The following is a 22249-nucleotide window of genomic DNA, read 5'->3' on the forward strand; positions in this document are numbered from 1 at the left end:
TGTGTACTTGTGAAATGTTTTTTGGTTGTGTCATTTTAATCCGCCACACCTGTGAGATTCAATTTTGCAGAAGGTAAACTTCCCTTTGATATCTTTTCTTCTCTTTATCAACATGTTCCCCGTGCCTCCTCGATGAGCAGGCCTTATACTGACACAACTATAATTTACTGTATGCCTTAGTTCTGTGTATCTTGTTGATACCCAACATCCATGTTAAAGGGGAGACAATGGGAAAAAAACAAAATGTATTTTTTCAGCAGTAAAGCAAATATGTTTATTAAGCACTTTAATATACATCAGAAAATTCCACTTCATATAATACAGGAATTCTTTTTAAATGAAAGTTGAATGTACATGGTAAGCTATTTACAATCCAATCACTGACAGTCAAATCAAAGATGACTGACAAAACACAGTCAAGACAAACAAGAGTTTCATAAGACTATACAGTATGTTTTCCAACACTGTTTCTAGACCTGATCCCGCCTCCAATCCTTCCATTGACCCTTCATGGCATATCATTGCGCTACTGTGTCACCAAAGAGCTGAGGGCGTTGACCTGGGCTTATAAGTGTTTTTGTATGCGATAGGTTCCTACTCCCTCTGATCCCCCCCAAAAAAATAGCTCACTGTTGACAGTATGAAAAGCCTGCAAAAATATGACAGCCTTTAAACGCTAACGCAGCTCCACACAGTTCATGACAAACAGATGTTTCGGTTCCCTCAGCGTTACAGTCGAGCACCTCCTCCCCCCCTCCTCCAGCCCCCGCAGGGTTAAAATACTGTTGAGCTGATATTCAGCTTCTCACAGGGGGGGGGGAGGGGGGGAGGTGGGACGGGGTTATGGTGTTTCTACTTTGGCTTTACAACTCTGCATTGCAAAAGAAATCATTCACAGCTATGAGTTGTCTTAATGGCTGAACCCTTTTTTTTTTTTTTTTTAAGCCGTTTTGTGCCATGCCCCTGAAATATCCAGCACGAATGACTGAAAAAGTAACCACATGACAAGAAGGAAACAAAGCGTAGATGTTGTTTCTCGCTTTACATTGGGTTATACAAGTGACTCTGTGGACAAATGCATTTCCTCAAATAGCTGCTTTCACTTGAAATCACTGCATTTAGCACCAAACTTTTGCTGATGGAACACCATGAGTTATTTAAATATTATTTTATGCACACACAAAATAATAACAAACAGGCAACTGAAAAAATCCCATAGGGACAAAATGATCTTTTTTTTTTTTTTTTTTTTTTACATTTTCAATGCACCTGCGTCTTTCTTAGATTTTTGTAACAATACAGACACGCACAAAGCCAACAAAACCGGGAGTCCAAAATAACTGCAGGCAACTTCTGAACACAGCACCATGGTAGAGCATAATGCAACACAAAATGCAGCAAAAGTGGCTTTTTTCCAAAAAAAATAAATATGCTTGTACGTTTATACTTGTGACGTAAATTGCCATAGCTATTAACACATTACATACAACATAGGTTAAGCACACTGATCAAGACTAACACAGATTATTTGGGGTCTGTAGAAAGAGCAGATGTATCATTCTGCCTTATGTTATTTCCTGTGGTTTGTGACAATGCACTCAGTGGCACATTGCTGTCAGGGTGGAAAAAAAAAAAAAAGTCGACCAAACAAAAGTCAAATAAAAACAAAAGCATTGGTATGTTTGTCTCAAACAGTTCTTGATAAAACATGGATGGGTTACAAAGTGAATAAGAACAAATGCATGTCTGTCATTTTACTCTTAAAAGTGCATACACTGTTTATTAAATAGCATTACATTAAATTAAAATGAATGTTTGCATGAATACATGAAGAAGGCTGTAACAGATGTAGGCACATTGATGTTTCAGTTCACATAAGCCTTAGGCAGCAATCAACAATTGTTCCCCGGTATTGTTTTTTGAGGTCTCCCCACTGATGAAAACATTTTTTTTTTTTATGCAGATGAAAACAGTTGCTTTGGCACATTCCCTCCAATGTCTGCATGATGAATGGCATTCAAGACATCTGAAAGAGTATAAGGAAGGATTTGGGTTAATGTTTTGCTCTGTGGGAAAAATTCTGTTTATTCAGATTTAGGCGTTCTTCATGCAGTTAAATCCAGCTAATTGTGGTTGTGTTGAGTACAATCCAGTATAACTAAAAGTCAGCCAGTGGCCTCTGAATGGACTAGCCAAAGTCTTGTCTACGTGCTGTCACCCTGACCTTCATTTCAACTCTTGAGCCAAACGCAGGATGTATTTCAACGAGAGAGCACACTGGAGGACTATTTTGCAATGTTTCTCTTACCAGCTATAATGGAGTCTCCTTTTTGTAGTTAAACCCAGGGTCTGATCCATCAATCTGCAGTTTCAGGGCTTGTTTAAGGCTGAGCTCGGTTTCCCCAATGGGATAGTTCTCTAAAACTTCTTGGTGGCCTCTGTTCTGTACAGTCCGAGGAACTGATACCCTACTCAGGAAAACCTGATTACCCTGTAGATGATATTTGGGGTTTGTCATGATACCATTCCGCTTCTTCTCTGCACAGCTCTGCTGCTGGATAAAGTACTGATCTTGGCTTTGCCCCCTTTCTTGCCGAATTGAACCACCAATCATGATCTTGCAATGGGGATCTTTCACTGAAATGTTTGCCACTGATTTGTTGAGGGCAATCCTCTTGTCAAACTGTGTCATTTCATACTCGAGAACCTGACCTTGGATGGATCCACTGTTTTTGACTTTCTTCTTGTCTCCCAGTACTACTTTACTATTGGATGTATCATTCCCGCACTTACTTCCCTTTGTTGACTTGAGACCTGATTTTAACATAGACCAATCAAATTCACTAGAAGGAGATGATGGCTGCTGACCTATGGACTTTGTTGTAGAGGAGGGGGACACAATAGACTGTCTGCTCCGGCTACGGGGCAGCGAGTGCTGTTGGATTTGTTCTGTGAATGTCAGTCCATGAAAACTGTCGATTGGCACAGTCTGTGCTGTTGCTGTGGACGACGTGGTTCTCAAGGAGGAGTTCTTGGAACTCTTCAGGGAATTATTTGAAAGGGAGGATTTCTGTCGATCTACTGTTGAATCAGGTGATTCTGAAGGGGAACTGAAAGCGTGAACAGGCCCATTGGTCAGACCACGTCCAGAGGACTGCAGATCTCCTGCCCCAGTGCTGCCAGAGCTACTTGATTTAATGGTGAGGGACTGCATTTTACCAGTTACGGACAAGGGTGTTTTCTCTTCCATAGTGTGAACTGGGGAGGGATTGCATCCATTTAGAGTCGTGGCGCCATACTTTTCCAGAAGTTTTATGATCATTGAATGGCCACCTTTTGCTGCCACTCTCATCGCTGTGCGTCCAAATTGATCAGCATGGTTCGGGTCAGCGCCGTTCTCGAGAAGTATTTGCACAACATCAATGTGACCCTCTTGTGCAGCTATGCCTAGTGCTGTTGCTCCCTGGTTGCATGTATGATCAACGTGGGTGCCATTCTCTATCAAAAACTGCACGACTTTGGTGTGTCCTTGCCACGCAGCAGACTGGAGGGCAGAGCGCTTCTCATTGTCACAGGCATTCACATCAGCATGATAGTTGATCAGCAGCCTCACCATTTCGACATGCCCTTGCCAGCAGGACACATGTAGGGCTGTTCTTCCCTCAGTGTCACATGCTTCTACATTCGCACCATTTTCAAGGAAATACTCTGTCATGGCCAGCTGATTTTCAAGTGCCAATATGTAGAGTGTAGGGCGTCCATCTGCATCTTTGTGATCAATATCAGCACCATGGCTCAACAGCAGTTCAACAATGTCCCTGTGGCCTTCTAGTGCAGCAACCCTGAGAGCATTTCTCCCATCATATCCCCTGTCATCAATGCATGATTTGTTTTCCAGAAGAATTTGCACACAGTCATAATGTCCCTCTTGTGCAGCCAGTATCAGCGGTATCCTCCCATCGTTGTCGACCTCTATGCAACGAGCCCCTTGCTCAATGAGTGCATTGCACACTTGGCGGTGGCCCTCAAATGAAGCCATGTGTAGCGGGGTCCAGCCTGCATCATCCCTGTGATTCTCATCCAGACCTCTGTCCAGCAGAGTTCTGACCACCTCCACATTGCCCTGAGCGGAAGCAATGCTCAGCACAGTCCTTCCCTCACTGTCGATGCTATCAACAGCCGCTCCCCAGAAAAGCAATGTGTTTACAACAGAGGCATGGCCCATTGATGCAGCAGCAAGAAGAGGAGTTCGACCGTTGTTGTCCGTGTGATCGACATCAGCCCCGCCTTCCAAAAGCAGATCAACTACATCCACATGTCCTTCATAGCCAGCCACAAGGAGGGGGGTCATGCAGTCTTTATCACAGTGGTCAACCTCTGCTCCCCTGTCAATTAAAAGGCTCACAACAGAAGCGTGGCCTTTGCTTGCAGGAACACAGAGAGCAGCAACTGAGAGGGCAGTCCTCCCATCCACGTCTTCGTGATTCACTTCCGCCCCATGGTCCAAGAGGTGCTCAACAATCTCTCTGTGTCCCATGTATGCTGCAGCAATGAGAGCTGTTCTTCCTTCATTGTCTGCCTTGTTGACCTCAGCCCCGTGCTGAAGAAGGTTCAGCACTATGTCCTCATGGCCTCCCCAGGCAGCTGCTCTCAGAGCAGTTCTACCATCGGCATCAGCACAGTCCACTTTGGCACCGGCATAAAGCAGAGCAGATACAACCTCTGAATGTCCACCCCAAGCTGCTGAGCGCAGGGCAGTCCATCCATCATGGTCTGTGTGGTTTATGTTGGCCTCGCAACCAATTAGGCAGTTAACCACTTTGGTATGGCCTTGCCTTGCAGCAAGTGTAAGTGCTGTTTGCCCGTGGTTGTCCTCTAGCTCCATATTTGCCCCTCTAGATATGAGCAAGTTAACCACATCAAGGTTTCCACTGTATGCAGCGTTGGCCAGCAGAGTTCTCCCACTAGAGTCACACTGGTTTACAGATGCCCCGTTGTCAAGCAATGTCCTTATTGAATCTTCTCTTTCCAGGGCCTGCTGCACAATACATGATGCATGGTCATCCTCATTGTTTACATGAGCTCCAGCTTTCACCAGAAGTTGCAAAACCTCCTGTTCTCTTGGTATGGAGGTGGTCAGCGAGTCTTTAGCAGGAGTTCCATTCCAAACCATCCAAAGAGCCAGATTAAATGGCTCAATCTGCAGATTGGAATTGACAAGGTGCAGTGCAAATTCCTGCACTTCAAGTGGTTTGAGCTGCTTGGCCCGACAAGTGTAACTCATCGCCAACATCCTATGTCCCTCCGCTGCGTTGCACAAGTACTTCTGGGTGCAATGCTTAACATCCAGAAGCCACTCTGCAAAACTGTAGTGAAACAGGATTTTAGTACTTCCAAGGCCATCAACCAACAACTTGGAGAGAATGTCCATCTTTTTCTGAAACTCTTCCATTGTCAGCGTCATGTTTTTGGTCCAGACTGCATGGTACAGTTCCTTGACAGTGAGTGGCCTGCAAGTTGCCAGGATTACATTAAGGATGGGCTGGACTTTGGCAAACTGTTTCCTGACAAACAGTCTCTGGCAGAGCCACAGGTAGAGGCCGTTGAGAGTGCCTGGGATGTCACGGATCTCCCGAAGCATGATAAAGTTTTCCACCACGCCATCAAGCACACGTTCCAGGTATAGGAAACAGCCGCTGCTTTTGATGTGGAGTTGGTTGAGCATCTCAGCGGTCTCCTTGGTCAGGTGCTGCCTAAGGGCCTCTTCCTGGTCCAGCCGGTGGAGGATGTACTGTTGAACGTCCTTGACGATGTAGGCTTTCCGTAGGTCATCAAGGCTTATTTTGCGGAATCCTGAAAGAAGAGAAAGGGACATTAGAGGAGTTGATTGACACATGTAAAGAGATCCAGAGGATTCGAGAATAAAAATTTCAATTAAAATGGCCTATAGATGAAGAACATGAAAGATGTAAAAGGATAAATGTACCAATGGCAGGCACTGGTTGTAGGAATCATGGTTTCTTTGTTATCCCACAGTCCCTCTTGATTCATTATCAAAGGTCTGACCTTGAGATCATACACAGTATCTATTCAATGATCCTGTTCCTTTTAGAAAATTATGGTAAAACAACCTTTAACTAAGGCATATGATAATTAACAGTAAAGCCATGCTGTACAAAAAAACAAAAAAAACTGAGGAATTGGGAGCACAACCCCTCGGGCTGGTGGAAGCAGACATGATAAGCAAGAGTTCACTATCTGTTCATTTAAAGAAAAACATAATCATGGTAATTAGTGCTCTTTGTTGTGTCTCATGTAGAAGCAATATCAGTTTTCATAATTTAGAGTTTGCCCGTAAGGATACAAAATACATAATTTTAGTAGAAACACGACTGAAATGATAATCACATTATATAAAATTATGGTTGTTTGTGTCTTATAAATGTATAGCAACACCCACATGTAAAGAAACTCATAAAAAAAACAAAGCAAGAATCTAAGCAGAACCTAAAGAAATGACAACTAAAATCTAAGTAAAATTGGGTCGACTGCTTATTCAGCCCAACCATTGACTGTAGATGTTATCTCTGTTGCAGTGGTTGAAAATGTTAATGAATCAAATTGTGGAGGGCAAAGGAGACATCATTTCCATGCTTGTAGCACATCAGCGCTCTGTAAGACATCTCTCCGGTGCCTCACTTATTATCATGCTACATGCTCCCATGCTCTCAGCGCAGACCTTCACAAATCCTTCCGGAAAAAAAGGGAATTATCACAGTGGGTTTTAATGAAAGATCTTTAATGGGAATTCCTCTCGGAGAGGTGGAAAATGGCTCCATAATGGCCTCCGCTAATGGGCATTAAGTGAACTTTCCCTCCATGTTAAAACAATCTGTTCATGGTCTGTGTGGCCACCACCCCGAGGGCATGTAGAGCGTTTTTGCATACTTATACTTACAGTTCCCATGGTTCCCAGGGTTACTGAGACAGGAAGTAAATGTCAGCAGAGGCTCTCAGGATTATTGGAATACTGTATTGTACTGAGAATAACAGGCCGACTGTTTCTTCCTAAACAGTTCCCAAACTTGCACCCTGGGATGGAAGTGAGAATATTAACGCTGACCTTTTTAAAGTAAGGTTATTAAACTTTCAAATTTAGGCATCTCAGTCATGACTGAACATTTTAATCTTCTGGCATTAAACTGCATTTGAAAGATTTGTTTAAAAAAAAAAAAAGGGTGAGCCACAGTACTTTAATCTTCAATCGTAAACTCTGATTACTTTGATTATATAACAACTTTTCCCTGAACATAACATGAATCAGACTCTGTCATCCAGCCCGAGGCAGTGCTCTGTTCATCTGACTGCTATTGTGTGGGTAGAAAAGACTGTGAAATCTTACTCCACACAGGGCAGGTGCTAACCACACCTGGAAGCCAGATAACAAACCTGGCTTGTTTAATGAGAGTTCCCAAGCACAGGCACTGACAGTTTGGAGAACAGATCCTGGTAAACAGAAGGAGTGATGGGTTTCTTTATCATCTGCTTCTGAGTTTGTTTAAGATAAGCGTGCCTCTGCTAACTGTGCCTCACAATTTCCTCCTTTTGCTTCGTCCTTGAGGCCTCGGTTAAATCAAACTTTGCTAATAAAAAAAACTGATGAAAAAAAAACTTTTACACCTCAGATTGGATGTTTAATCACATCATTTGATACTTGGCAAAAACTAAGAAAAGAAAAATCCCAGTCGGGTTGGACAAATGACCAACCATCAAATATTTTATGAGAATATTTAAAGCTCCTGACAAGAAGGGGGGTACAGCATGGGGGATTTGGGACTTTAATGTTATAGTCATCATAAAGACAGACAGTTAATAGATCAACCGGATCAAAACCCAAGATGAATATACAAACAAAACCTCCCAACTTGACACAAGCAATGGACAGAAATTGTATTCTTTGAGCCAAATGCCTTTTCCAATGGTAGAGGGGCAACATTAGCTAGTTATAGAAGCAGCTTGGATGTCAATATCTGCATGTATGTCTACTCTGAGAAGGAAGCTTTCTCCCAAAAAAACAAACTTTATCAAGGAATATTTAACACGATTCTACATAGTCAACCATGTTTGTGCTTTTCTAGAATGTGCAGCAGACGGTGCTGCGAGTATTAAAAGATGGAGCGCATTGTTCTGGACATGCAACAATATGACACTATTCGTTAACCTCCCCAAGCATTGTTTACTCTACTGTTTATTTGAGGAGAAAGTTTTCATTAAGGATCATTTGGAAACATAAATACCACACCCATATACCTGTGGTAGGCCTATATCCTTCAATAATATTGGCTGACCCATTTATCTGTAAGGCTTCAGAAAAGAATATTTTGCCAATTCTTAATGTCAATGTCAACAGATGTCATTCCTTGTTTGAAATGGGGATTACTTCTTCAAACACTTTGAATTAATAACGCTTTAAAGTAGAATTACCCAGTGTTTAGCTATAATTGCCCAGTCGGTGCAAAAACTCAGTGACCCCAACCCACTTTCACTGTCTCATTGTTTTCAGTGGCTGAGTGCATTTTCCACCCTCCCTTCAACCTCCTTTCTCTGTCTCCATGACCCCCTTTACCAGCTCCCGGCTCCAGCACTGGAAAAGTCACTGACATTCCAACAGAGACAGATTCACAGTAATGTACGCATGGACGCTATAAGAAAGTCAAACATTGTTTTCTTTGAGTACTAAACGAAAAAATGAGAAACAGTGTGTACGTTCAAAACCTTTACTCCCTTTATTCATTTTCACAGAGCCATGGAAAAGAAACAGGAAAGGCTCATTAAAAGTCTGGAAAAAGGCTTCTTTTAAGTTAATATCAAAGACACAGAAACACTCGGAGGTATCTAATGATCCTCGTGTGCATTCCTGTTCTCGGTGCACTCAAAAGTCCTCTGGCTACAACTTCAAGCATTAAAGCTCATATTTCAACCTCATCATCATAGAAGGTCTAACTCCTCCTCTTCTTATTTCCTCTAGCCTTTTGTTTCATGGACGTTTTGTTGATGTTAAGCTTGAAAGCCAAACCTGTGCACATGCTTCCATCCTTCTTTTAAGTGTGTGTTTGAGCTCTGGCTCTTCAGGCTGATGCACAGTAGAAAGTGCCTCTGCAACATTGGAATAAAGGATCATAGAAATACAGAAATCTGACGCTTGGTGTGTGTTTTGACTCTGTAATGCTCTCACTGGTCCTCCTGCTCCTACTGGATTTAATCCTTCTTTGGACATTCTGGGTTTGCTCCAGTGGGGACAGGAAACCCACTCGCTCAGGGAGGGAAGAGGCCGTTAAAGGGGAAGAACAAGACCCCCCCCCCCCCCAAAAAAAAATGAATCAGAGTAGAAAAAAAAAATTTCACTTTGAAAAAGAGACTTGAACAAAGTGTGACATTTTATATTTGTTCTTGTTGTTGATTTGTTCTATACACAGAGGGGCTGAGAAAAACATTGAGTGTGCATTACAGCCCAATTCTGGAGATGTTACTCCGTCATGAATATTTTCTCAGGGGAACAAAAGAAAAATGCTTCTGTGCTGCAGTGTATGATAAACAGTTTCTCTGAGAAATTCCACAGCTGCTGACACACCAATTATGAATATACAGTGTCTAAGAAAGCTGGAGGAGGGGAGGAGGAGACAGAAGTTTGACTGCAGACACCATGAGATAAAGAGAAAAAATAAAAATTGTACATGCAAGGAACAAAAAGAAAAGAATAGGCAAAAAAAACCTGATGTTAGAACAAAGCAAAATAAACATCTTCAGTTACTGAACTTGAGGGAAGATGACCTACAATTTTCCCCTTCAGTCGTCAGCAAACATCGCTCCATAAGGCTTGGAGGTCAAGAAAGAAATCATGGCACCGTTACTGCCTGACTCCTGCAGATAAAGCGCTGAAACAACCACGGGGGGGGGGGGGGGGGGGAGACGTCATCCAACCTGTATTTGATGACTGTGGTGTAACAGGAACTGCTATTAAGTACTACATAAGAATGCAAGAACTTTCATTTGGCATTAAATCTTCAAACACCCTCCAAGAACGATTTTCTTTCTTTCCAAAAAACCAAACAGTGATGAAGGCCTAGATTTTTTTTGCACCCATTAAAAGTGGGCTACACATGCTGTAGCCGAGTTTTGTATGAGTTCTGGCTATTAATGTGAGAGAGAGAGAGAGAGAGAGAGAGAGAGAGAGAGAGAGAGAGAGAGAGAGAGAGAGGATGGCTCAGAATTTGAACAAAAGCGACTGCTAAACAAGCAACAAATGACACATTCATCAGGGTGAGGGATGCAGCTCCTGAGTACAGGCCTCTGAGCCAGCTGCTGCTCGTTACAGAACTGGATACCGGCCACAGGAGACAGAGCCCCCGCGTACAAAAGAGGGACTGTTTGCCTTCTAGATTAATTTTTTCAGATGACAAACGAGGCAGCGTGCGTGCGTGCGTGCGTGCATGTGAGGAAATGACAGGACCGAGCTCAGAATTTCAGAACGACAGCGTCTCAGATCTCGGCGACGTTCTCTTTATGCGGGACAGCCACCTTATAGGTCATCTGATCTATAAAGAAAACAAGAAACTCAAGCCTCGCTCGTCCTGTCCTCGGGGCCCTTCAGTAAACCAAACGTCTGTTCGACAGCTGCAGCGTTCGCGGCTCCAAAAAAACACGAGCGCCAACCTCCAAAAACACATCCACAAAGTATGTGGATGAGAGTCAGCTCCAACAGTGTGCAAACAACAGGCCTTTGAATAGACTGCTGCTTTATAATCTTTGAAAAAGACTGCTAAGTTCCTCTTTTGATGATACACACTCTCTAATTTCTGCTCTTACAGACATGGAGATAACACTCCGTTTTATCTCGTCAGGTTAGAAAAGAGACAAAGCCAGTCGACTCTAATGGGGCACTAACTCAGCTGTGCAGAGATTACTATTGCCTGAGAAAATCATCTGAGAGCAGCAGCTACACTTTATGTGTCCCGTGTACGTTTCCTGCGCACGCTAAACGACCACCAGGCGAGACACTGAAAATGATTACACTTTAACAATTAATTTATGAATCGCCCGAGGCAAAGCAACATGAAAACACTCCTGCCACAACACGCCCTCACACACTCAGTTTCAAACGTGATGTGAGGAGGTTTCCAGTCCAACCTGTTGTGGTGCGACTGAACTAGACTGTGAAGGGGATGGGCGAGGCTAAAAGGAATACATTTAACTCAAGTTATTTTCCTTCACATTACTGAAAGAGAGAGAGAGAGAGAGAGAGAGAGAGAGAGAGAGAGAGGGAGAGGGAGAGGGAGAGAGAGAGAGAGAGAGAGAGAGAGAGAGCAGCAACATCCTTGTTAATGTCCTGCTTACCTCACGCAGTGTTTCCCCTACCATTATATTAGGGGGGCGGCCCGCCCCCCAACGGCCTCCCCGCCCCCCTTGTGCCTTTTTGTGCCTTTATTGTAGGGATAGGATAGTGGATAGAGTTGGAAATCAGGGAAAGAAGTCATTTAAGGATACCTTTCCGATAGAACAGGACAGCTGTCATTAAAAGTAACACATGAACACCAAGATTCCTTCAAGTGTTTGTGTCTGCGTCCGTCAGTCAAAACTCCCCTTTTTAGAATCTCTAACTTATGTAACGATAACGTTTCATGCTTTTTACTGCAAATAATTGTTGACTTTTATTGCATATTATTGTTAACTAGGCCCTGATATTGTGCTGTTTTTATTGTATTTGTGAGGTGACCTTGACTGTCCTGAAAGGCGCCCTTAAATAAAATGGTAATCTTAATTTTCAAATGATCTTGCTGCCCGTTTTTAATCACTGGACAGTGTTCATGAAGTGAACGATTCCTTCATGCAGTTGACATGAATGATTATTGGGAATACCTGAGGTGGAGTTATCTATTGTAAAAGTTTTGTAGGTGCAAAAATACCAAAAGAAAACAGGCACTCCCATAACTTTTCAGTTGCAGAGTTGTACGGGTTAATCTGTTTTCTGCTTCAACAGATGACATGTGTATTATAATGATTTGGCAGGCAGTGCAACACATGCATGTAATCTCTCTCCATCTGCATGCTTTTTCTCACTGAATGTTTTTCCTCGTGTTGCTGCCGAAGCGTTTGTGTTAATCTGACATCATTCAACTCAGACGTGAGCAATGTTACACATTCCAAAGCGGGGGATCTACAACGTTTTAAGTAAATGTGATCAGAGTGTTTATTCTGAGAGAAGAACTCCCACGTTTAACTGCAGTCAGATAATCTCAAAGGGACTCTTAATATCTAGAGGTCAATTTTGAATTAACAATAACCTGCACAGAGACAAAAAGCGTCAATCACCTGATCGCCCGTGCAGAACTCACCAAACATGAAGACGTTTTCTATTACAAAACAAATACAAAAAGTCACTGTATCTAGGATTTTTGAATGACAGGAGCTCGTTAAGATGGCGACAAGAGACCGAGTCATGAGGCTGTGCACCTGGCCGCATGTGTATGGAATCACTCACTGCATCCTATAATGGATCTCTATTCTCAGAGAGTTGTCATTATATATCATACAGCCTCTTTGCAGCTGCACAGATGACTGGAAAAATGTATCCAAGTGAAGAAAAATTCCCAAAAGAGAATTGGACAATTTGATTGTTTAGCCTGAGATACACAGATTTTTTTTAAAAAGGACATTAAGAGTATGAACTTTATTTGACTACACATTTTAAATACAATGTGATTGAATTTAAGTAGTGTTTGTACGGCCAATAATCCCGATGTTCATGCCACATGGCCGTTTTTATTCTTTGCAATGAGTTTAAAAGTGATGCATCTTTTAAGGGCTAAATATGTTTCATAAAACCTCTAAGTAAGCCTCCTTGTAAATCATTATGTACTGATTTTTTTCCGGATGACAGTTTTCATTGTGGCAGAGAGCTTGTGTAGAGCTGTGAGCTCCCTGCCCCACATTGGATCAAGTTTCCCTGAATCCCTGCCCGTGTTTTTTGTTCATCATTACACTGGCTGACCTCCCGCTGACCTCATTTAGCCCCATACCAGCATGTGTTTCCATTCACCTGCGCTAGAAACCACTCAGTCGAGCATGTCAGTTGTGTTTCATTAGCCGTCAAGGCATTATGGGCGATCACAGTGCAATGCCAGGGAAGGTCTGGAACCATTTTTCTGTAAGAATTCACAGGGAAATGTCTCCACAACAGTTTCAGCAAAGCTGTGGCAGCTTGCTGTGGAATCAGGTACTTGCAAAGTCATCCTCGGCATGCAGGTCAAAAGGCGGTGAGGTATGAAAAAAAACCTGGTCTTTACTTTAAATGCCTTTAAAGGCTTTATATGTGATTTTTCACACTTAAATATAATATAAATCAAGTATATCCTCTGAAAATAACTCTGTGAGTCATGACTGTCTACAATGGGTGTAACACCCGAGTCCCACTGTCTGTGATGTTTTCAGAGTCCTATCTTCAGTTTGTTTACATCGCCCGGACGGCCGGCTGACTCCTCCCCTCGTGCATAAAAGTTGTTTAATTGAGGGACTAGAGAAAAGAAGAATAACATACTGTACTCACTGCTTAACTGTGTTTCTAGATCACGCTCATTTCAGGTAAATTTACATGCAGTGTGAAGATACGAGCATAATAAAGATCGCTAGCATTAGCATGCTAACACAACAATGCAGCGCAAGTTGTTTTGGTTTCATGCTGGTGCTCAAGGGCGACATCTACTGGATCAAAAAATCGCACATAAAGCCTTTAAATGCCTTTAACCCTGCAGCGAAATCAGCCAAAGAAACGTGCCAGGAATTCCACTGCATTCATTCCGACAAAAACATATATCCAAACTTCATTTACATACCCTTCAATTAAAGCAGAAACTGACACGTCGTGCTATGTGCCTGATCCTTGAAGAAAATCAAATGTGCCTTAGAAAACTTCGGCAGGGGCATGCCACATACCAAAGGGCATCACCTCGGGAGGAGAGAGAGGCCAGCCGGCTCGTCGGCCATGTTCAGAATCATGTTTCTGCAGCGCAGCACCAACCAAAGGTGTTCCAGATACAGACACGGTAGACCCTGTAATTTGCACCGGCTGTCAGACTGCACGGCGGTAAATTACAGTATTCAGCCAGGATTATGGTCTTCAGCTCATCCAGAGTGAGGCTCGACATGCAGCCTCGCAGACGACAACTCGTACATGAATATGGACATAAATCAGCTTGTCTGTGTAAGCCAATTTAAAGAAAGGGGGGGTGGTAAGCTAATTAAATGCGTCGTCCTTGCTCTTTTAACCTCGGAGGGACAATCAATACTGAGAAGTCTAAGAGGAGATGGCTTTCATTACGTCCTGGTAGCATGAAGTTTTTGTCGATTGCGCTCTTTTGGTTAAGTGCGGCGCTGTTAAGTCTCTCTGATGAAGGCGGCAGCATGGCCAAAACATGTTGGGAGTCGGTTTTTAAAGTCGTTTTAAGTATTAAATAAAGACTTCATTTTAGGGGCCTTGGCGCGCCTTCTCGCTTTGCAGAACTGAAAATTGTTCTTGGCAAAAGTTATCTCTCGTAAAAAAAAGTACATTTACTTCATAGTTAAGTCTCAGATTCAGACACATACCAATCGACTAAATAGATGCCACAAAATGTCATTCTACTGGTGGATTCAGTAAGCAGAGCCGTCTTCGTCTGTCTTCAGGGTGCATTCCTCTGAGCCCAGAAGAAATAAACCGTCCTCGCTGCTTCACGACTGTGTTTGTGTTGTCAGCGGGCCAGAAGAGATCCTGAGGTCCCTCCAGTGAGGTCTTCTCGTTTTTACCCGATAGAAAAGTAAACACAAGAAGAAGAAGAAGAAGAAGAAGAAACACATCCAGGGAGATGTTGAGAGTTTTGTTGACCTTAGAGCAGAGAGAGCGGTCATGCCTTGTCTCGGATTCACCCTGCAGGCATCGGGGTGGGGGGGACAAAGGGGTGCTCAGAGAGGTGGAGGAGGGCGGGTCTTTTCACTTGTGATCATTGGTGGTAAATCAGCTCTGTCTGTTCTGTCTGTGAAGAAAGCTCCATTCACGACGACAGGGCAGGCTGAGTGGAGGTGGAAGATGTGGTTCAAGTCCGATGCCAGGGTGGGCTACCGTACCACTCTTGCAAACACAGGAAACAAAAACAAAAAAAAACACAGGCCCACCCTGGAGTCACATCATTTCCATTTTCAAGCGTTGCTCTTTTTTATACAATAGCTGTGGAATTTGTAATGACTTATCTATATACTGCAGAAGGTCTGCAAGAAGACCTGCCGGGTGAAAAACACTCAAAGCATGCGCTAATGTGTCATCTTCAAGGAAATGAGTAACCCCCGTCCCCCCTTCCCCCCCCCCCCATCGAAATTCCTCACATGGATAAGTGTCTTCTTCAAAAAGTGGCCACATGCTCCTGAAACATTCCTCACACTGAGCCAGGAATATAACCGTCTTAATTACAGCTGTGATTCATAACTTAGAGGGGGCTTTATGCGAGGTTTGGTGTGGCTATTTTCCAAGTTCGCTTGCTGGTAAACCCCCACACCCAACACCTGCCAAGTCCCCCCCCCCCACCTCCCCTCCCCCCCTCTGATCAACTGGAAGTCAAATTGGAAAAAAGACTGAAAATAATAACTTATTTTATGGTGGTGGAAATCAATCTAATTGAGGTTGCTATAAGACTACAGAGCAGGAATGCGGCAGTTTTAAGAGGAGCGATTATCTTTCATGAGTACAGCAACACACTGGTACTGTGTTATTAGAAGTACTGGCACAGCACATGACAAATCCTTCCTTCTTCTCCATCCTTCACTCTTGTTGGCTTGTCTCTCAGGATCTCTCTGAGCACATCTACAGCATGAGGTGTTGTTCTGTGTTCACTTGGCTCTATCGTTGTCATCTTACCACCTCGTACACTCACAGATTAGTCACAACATGCTGCCACACCAGGGCAGAGATTTGAGTGGTGATAGACTTCTTATTCCGGTTATCTTGGATCTTAAAAATGCATTTTTACCTCTACAGGAATGTGTTCCAGTATAAAAATATAAATAGCCAGTTTTGAGAGAGACTTTGAATCAGTCTTTTATCTCTTTTAAAATAGTTATTAACATTACATGTGGGATCCATCTGACAAAAAAGTTTCGGAAGGAAAATCGAAGATCAATCTCAGAACGATATCGGCCAACTTAGCAAACACAGGAAATGCTAGCTGAGACTGCAATGCTAAATGATGGCTATGTAGTGCCTACTGGAGGTATATCACTGCAGTGTAAGCACTATGGCTGTGAAGCACTGATTATCTTTATTTCATAATTGAAAAGTAGGAGAAAATGATTCCTCTACTTCGGTTCTTATTGGGTGCAGAACTTCAAAGAAGCTTCAGTTCTTTAAATATTTGCAGGAGAAGCATTTAGGTAAATGTAATAAATGTGCCTACTGAAGCACAAAATGATCAATAATAAATATTAGATTCATATCTGGGTTGGGGGGTTAGTGTGTGGACTTACTCAGCAGTTATGTGCTCAAAATGTAGAGTCTAATTTCTCATCTTAAACCAGCTCTCTCTTCCCCTCTCTCACACAGAATCATTAATGAGCATAAAGCTGAAACTTTAATCACTTTATGGACAAACCTTCATGCAGTACTCCCTGCTGCCTCTAGGACAGCGACTCCCCTCTGCTCACTACTTGAGACACAGTGACTTTGACAAGCATGTATAGCACAAAACAATATCATCGGGGGCAGATGGTAGCCATTACAGTTCAGTGATGCCTCCACACGATAAAAAGATCACACACTAGGCTGGATCAGACGCTATGAGCGGGATTATGATTCAAATGAGTCTGTAATTATTTGAATGAGACCATAAGTGAAGAGATATTTTTGCAATGAGCGTCCTCAAATGCCCCCTAAATCAATAAATGAAATCCCTGATTTAAAAACATATTGGCTTATTTGGAATGTGTAAAAGGCATTTCAGCAAAATGTTGGGACATGGTACAACAATAATGAGAGGTTGAGGAATAAGCTGTTGAAGAAATACATGTCTGAGAGGCTGTTTTCTATTTTAAAAGACCCAACCCCCTTGCCTCCCACCTCCACCCCGCCCTCTCTTTCCCCTTCTCCTTGCTCTCCCTTTCTGCCGGAGGCCTTGTTAAATTGGCACAGATTCTACCCGGCTCCCGACCAAAAATCGCTGCCTAAGTGTTTCCACTCCGCTAACCCCTATCATGGCCGTACAGTAGCACAGCACACAGAGGGGGCACAAAGAGAGCTTCTCTCCAATATGTCTGCTGTCACTGGGGGACAGAAAGAAGCAGCGCGGCTACCGATCGACTTCAGAGATTTTTTTAGATCCGAGCATGACCCGGTTTTATTTTAACCTGAAATTTTAGTCAATTTAGTCAAAGATGACACACACCGAATGAGTCTTGATCAAAAGCTGAGTGATGGTTATAATGTGAGTCAGCCAGAGGGGAAACGCTACACAAAAATTCTTGTACTCCTCCTCACAAACAGAGCAGTCTTTGTTTGTTGAGGCTGTGTTAGCCGAGCGGATGCGAGCGACTCATTCTGCAGCAGGAGTCAGAATGCCTCCTTCTTTCCTGCTCGGGGTCTCAGAGGTGTTGAAAACTTCCCCAAAGCACATTCCACACTCGAGACGGACACGAGGAAAAAAAAAACAGTTTGAGCAAAGGAAAAGAGGAATTCAGACTTTGTGCTCCTGGGGGAGAAAAGTGGCCTCTGATACAGACAGTATGTGTCAGAATCCATTGAATCAAATTCAAAACAAAGAGAACTGAAATAAAATGATCTTTTTTTTCCTTCTTTTTTTCAAAAAGGTTTTCAAAATTCAGAAAAAAAAACTAAAAAAAGAATCCAAGCAGCAACTCTGGTCCGGCAACTTCACTGCAAAAAAAAAAAAAAGAGACCTTCTGGTTAAAGGTCACTCGTCGAACGTTATCGACTCTATATCCACACAACCACAAAGTTCCCATTGGCCGCAGAGTATACAGGGAAACCCACACAACCTCCACCCCAGACTAAATGGGCCGCTCGTATAAAACAGGAGTTGGCTCCGCACTGAGCATGAAAAAGTGGAGTCTTTTTGGCAGGTCACCACCATGTCTGACTTGTAAACAATATGGAGGATATTTTTAGGGGACACTTGGCCTGGATTTCATACTCCTTGAAGTCCTTTTCTGGTCTACATTCAGTCCAGTTCCTGAAGAACTACGGAGCAGTCACACTGCTGTTTTTCATAATTCAAGCTAACAGACGTCGAGGTAACGAGGGTGGATTGTATTTGTGTGCATGTCTATGTGAGGGGGGGAGCCAGTGTAGCAGAATTTCCAGAGTTGAACTAAAAGCGGAAGCCTGAATGTAGACAAAACAAAGACGCTGCTAAAAGCATCCACAAAAGGAGGACGGCTGCTGAGGCGTACTGTAGGAGCATCTCAACGCACAAACTCAAAAGGATCCAAATAATGAAAGCAAAAGCATGGGAAAAAAAACAGATCACACATGTCCTTCACTACTTTCAAATGGGGGGGCATCAAGGGGCGCTGGTGGTGCAATGGTTAGTGCGCGTGCGCCCCATGTATGGAGGCTGTGGTCCTCTAATCCGGCCTGTGGCTCCTTTCCCCGCATTTAATTTCCAACTCTATCCACTGTCCTATCTCTCTATTAAAAAGACATTAAAAAAAAAATGGGGGGGGGGGCATCACGTCTGATGTGCGAGTTTGGCTCTGTTTCTCGCAGTTCAAGAAGGAGAATCGTTTACTAAAAGCCATCTCTGGCCAATCAGGAATGAAAGCTCTACAAAAGCTTGGCCATCGTCAAAAGAGGGAAAGAGATGAGAGCTGCTCTGAAAATAACAGAAAGCAAGAAGAGAACTGCTGTTTATCAGATTGTTCCAAGAAAAGAAATATCTCCTTCAAACTGAATCAAAAAACAAAAAAAGAACAGACAGCTCAACATCAAGGGGAGGGGAAAAAAAGAGGCAAATAGGCAATCAGACGACTCTGTGAGATACTAAGTTACAGATTCCCCATTACCATTTCCATCCACGGCCAAAAACACAGCTATATATATTCCCGCGGTGACTCCCGCTGTCGACTTTACGTGCGACAGCAAATAAAATCTGACAATTTAAATCTACGGTTGAAGCCAGACACAGCAGTCAGCTCGCTTGCACACGCACCGGAGAAGGCAGAAAATACGATTTAATGCAAATTGCTGCTGAAAGGAAATCAAATAAAAAAACTTCTTCTCTCCGTCTGTGTTGTCTGTGGGCTCAAAAAGTTTGGAGAATGCTGTGAGGATCGGCTTTACGCCAAACTGGGATACCGATCCAGAATCTAATCTAGCACGGGCACCAACGTGAGAGCTTTGATGTTGGAGGGGGAAGCGTGGGTGGGCATGTATTTGTGATTATGAAGTGGGCAGCTTGCTACACATGTTGGTTTGAATTAAGATGCATGACGCCCACAAAAGACTCACAGACCTCTGGCTCTCACTGTCAACACTGATTAGATCTACACACATCCAGAAACTGCTCTTACACCACTGTGACGCCTACACTTCAGGTTTCACTTAATCCCAAACACTGCACCCAGTCATTCACAACTTCAGCGCAGTGCGGTGTTAACACGTTGTCACTCTAATAAAAGACAGGTGGTCCTGAATGCATCGTGAAATTCTACCCAATCAATACACAGATGACACTGTGACGGCCCTCCCACCAGCAGAGCCTGATATTGTGTGTGTATGTGTGGGTGTTCGCAGGTTCGCAGACCCGGCTAGTCTCCCAGGCGTATTGTTTTTGGTATTTTGTAATGAACTTTACACCATTCATTTAAAATCCTGTATGCTTCCGTTGTTTATGTTGAGCCTTAAGAGCTGGGTCGGGACAAAAAACATATTCAAAACATTTTTTACTACTTGAAGCCGTGCATCGTTGTCTGTCTCTGTGCACCGGGTGCTTTTCTGGACTGAACTTGGACAAAATGAGTCTGAACGGTCTGATGTGCAATGGGGAGATTGGGAGGACGGTGGCAAAGGTGTTAAAAATGCTTTAGGTAATTTAGGTGTTGTTTAATCAGTATGCCAAACACTGTGTTATTAAAGGCTTTATATGCGATCCAGCAGATGTCGCCCTTGAGCTCCAGCATGAAACCAAAACAACTCGCGCTGCATTGTTGTGTTAGCATGCTAATGCTAGCGATCTTTATTATGCTCGCATCTTCACACTGCATGTAAATTTACCTGAAATGAGCGTGATCTAGAAACACAGTTAAGCAGTGAGTACAGTATGTTATTCTTCTTTTCTCTAGTCCCTCAATTAAACAACTTTTATACACGAGGGGAGGAGTCAGCCGGCCGTCCCGGCGACGTAAACAAACTGAAGATTGTTATAAGAGTTATTTTCAGAGGATATACTTGATTTATATTACATTTAAGTGTGAAAAATCACATTTAAAGACTTTAAGGTAGCACCTTCTACCTGCTGCCAATCGACGGACCAACTGGGATTTTCTTTGGAGCTGTAGATGCTCTCGGGTTAACACTGATGACTCTACATTAATAAGCCAGCCATTCTATTTGTTGGTTGTATTGTCATCAAATAGTGAAACTAATATAAGTCAGAATAAAAAATTAAAAAATCAAAAACTACAAAGAAATGTGGAAAACTTTTCTTGCTGACACAGGAGAATTTTTGGATATTTTGCATTTTGAGAAAATGACTGACTTTAATTAGAATTGGCTTGACATACTGATGAATCCACAAAGCTTCTTGTTCACTGTATTTGGATTAAATTGCTGAAGCATTTGATTTCATGTAAGTGGACTTCTCATAACTCTGTGCAGGTATATTACCGGTATTGTATTCGCTTTGCACTCAGTGAAATCCAGCTGGTCTGCAACATGCTGACACATCTTACATCTGACTCCTAGCAGACCGTGTAAGAGCATCGTAGTGCCCTTCTGAACCAATGCCAGAGACTACATTGAGCAAAATAATGTCAAACAGGTTGGTGCTGAGTACCTGAACGTTTTCTCTCAATGTGTCCTATTAGATTACTCTATTTCAACACCTAGTTCCTCTACTTTATATCTCCATTATATCTCCACATCATTCTGACAGAGACAAATGAAGAAACGATAGTGTCTGTATCAAACATTTACCGCTTTGCTGCAAAATGTAGGAAACAAAGCTGCTGCCTTAACGTTACAAATATTTACCTCATTTACAGGATGACACACGACGTGAAAAATGCAACCATGGAAGAACAGAAACAAAGACTTAAAACCTGCTAGTATATCTGTGCCAAGTCCTCCCTTTCTTCATTTTTATTTGCATAAAATATGAAAGAAAATGTGCAAAGTGACAGATTACCTTCCTGAATTTTAATAGTGTAATTCATGCAGTGAAAGAGAGCAAAACGAGTAGCACATTGATGCATCTCAAAAAGGATTGCTTAGACTGCTAAGAGTATTGCGTAATGTTTTTAAGAGGTGAGCCGAGGGCTGGAGAAGCTCCCACGGTTAGTGGTTTTGGAAAAGGTAGAGAGGGTACACACACAGCAGTCTGTGGAGGAGACTTCCTCCCACACAGACAGGTTCTTGATTAATGTTATGCCAGCTCATCACCAGCGAGTAGGCTGCCGGCCTGACATGGAGATAATAGCAGCTGGTGTGGAACAGTGTCACAGGACATCAGGGGAGAGCTGCAGCCCTTCCATGGTGACCCACGCCGACCCTAATCTCTTCAGGCGTGTTGTGATGTTAAAGCAGCGTTCTGCATCTGTACTGTTGGAGCAGCCGTGACAGAAAAGAAAACAGCTGCAGGCTTTGTTTGTAACCGCATTATCAGGCGAGATGTATCGTCTTAACAAAGATTTTTGCCTTTGAGAGGAAACAAGCATGGAGCAGTACTGACAAGTCCACATATTGTCTCATCAATCAAACTGTCCCTCCAAATCAGTTCAGCTCAACTGCCATGAAGGTATCACAATCATTTGGACGTTGATGTATTGATTTTAAAGAAATGCCACTCATGACACTTTAAAGGTGAATTCTGGTATTTTCAAACCCATTTCTTATCTTTGACATAGTTTAGGGTCTTTATGATTTAGAGGTTAAACAATAATTGATATGTATGCAACTTGATATTTGAAGATCCACAATTTGTCAACATGGGAACAAGGT

The 22249-nt window shown here is 42.9% G+C and overlaps 1 protein-coding gene across 2 annotated transcripts in view; it reads right to left on the bottom strand.

Annotated features, from left to right (window-relative positions):
- Nucleotides 1–246: 246 nt before the first annotated feature.
- Nucleotides 247–22249, bottom strand: part of ankrd50 (ankyrin repeat domain 50) — a 40954-nt gene continuing 18951 nt past the window's right edge. Inside the window, exons 4-5 of one of the 2 annotated variants that reach the window (XM_061047684.1) lie at nt 2309–5853; nt 247–2026 (exon numbers count right to left, since the gene is read on the bottom strand). In XM_061047684.1, coding sequence (XP_060903667.1) covers nt 2312–5853 — 3542 coding nt within the window. In that variant the 3' untranslated portion in view covers nt 247–2026; nt 2309–2311. Of the gene's footprint in view, nt 5854–22249 lie in introns of both variants that reach the window. The other variant, XM_061047683.1, reaches the window with a different exon arrangement.

Source organism: Labrus mixtus, chromosome 10 (assembly GCF_963584025.1).
Source record: "Labrus mixtus chromosome 10, fLabMix1.1, whole genome shotgun sequence".
NCBI classification, from domain to species: domain Eukaryota; kingdom Metazoa; phylum Chordata; class Actinopteri; order Labriformes; family Labridae; genus Labrus; species Labrus mixtus.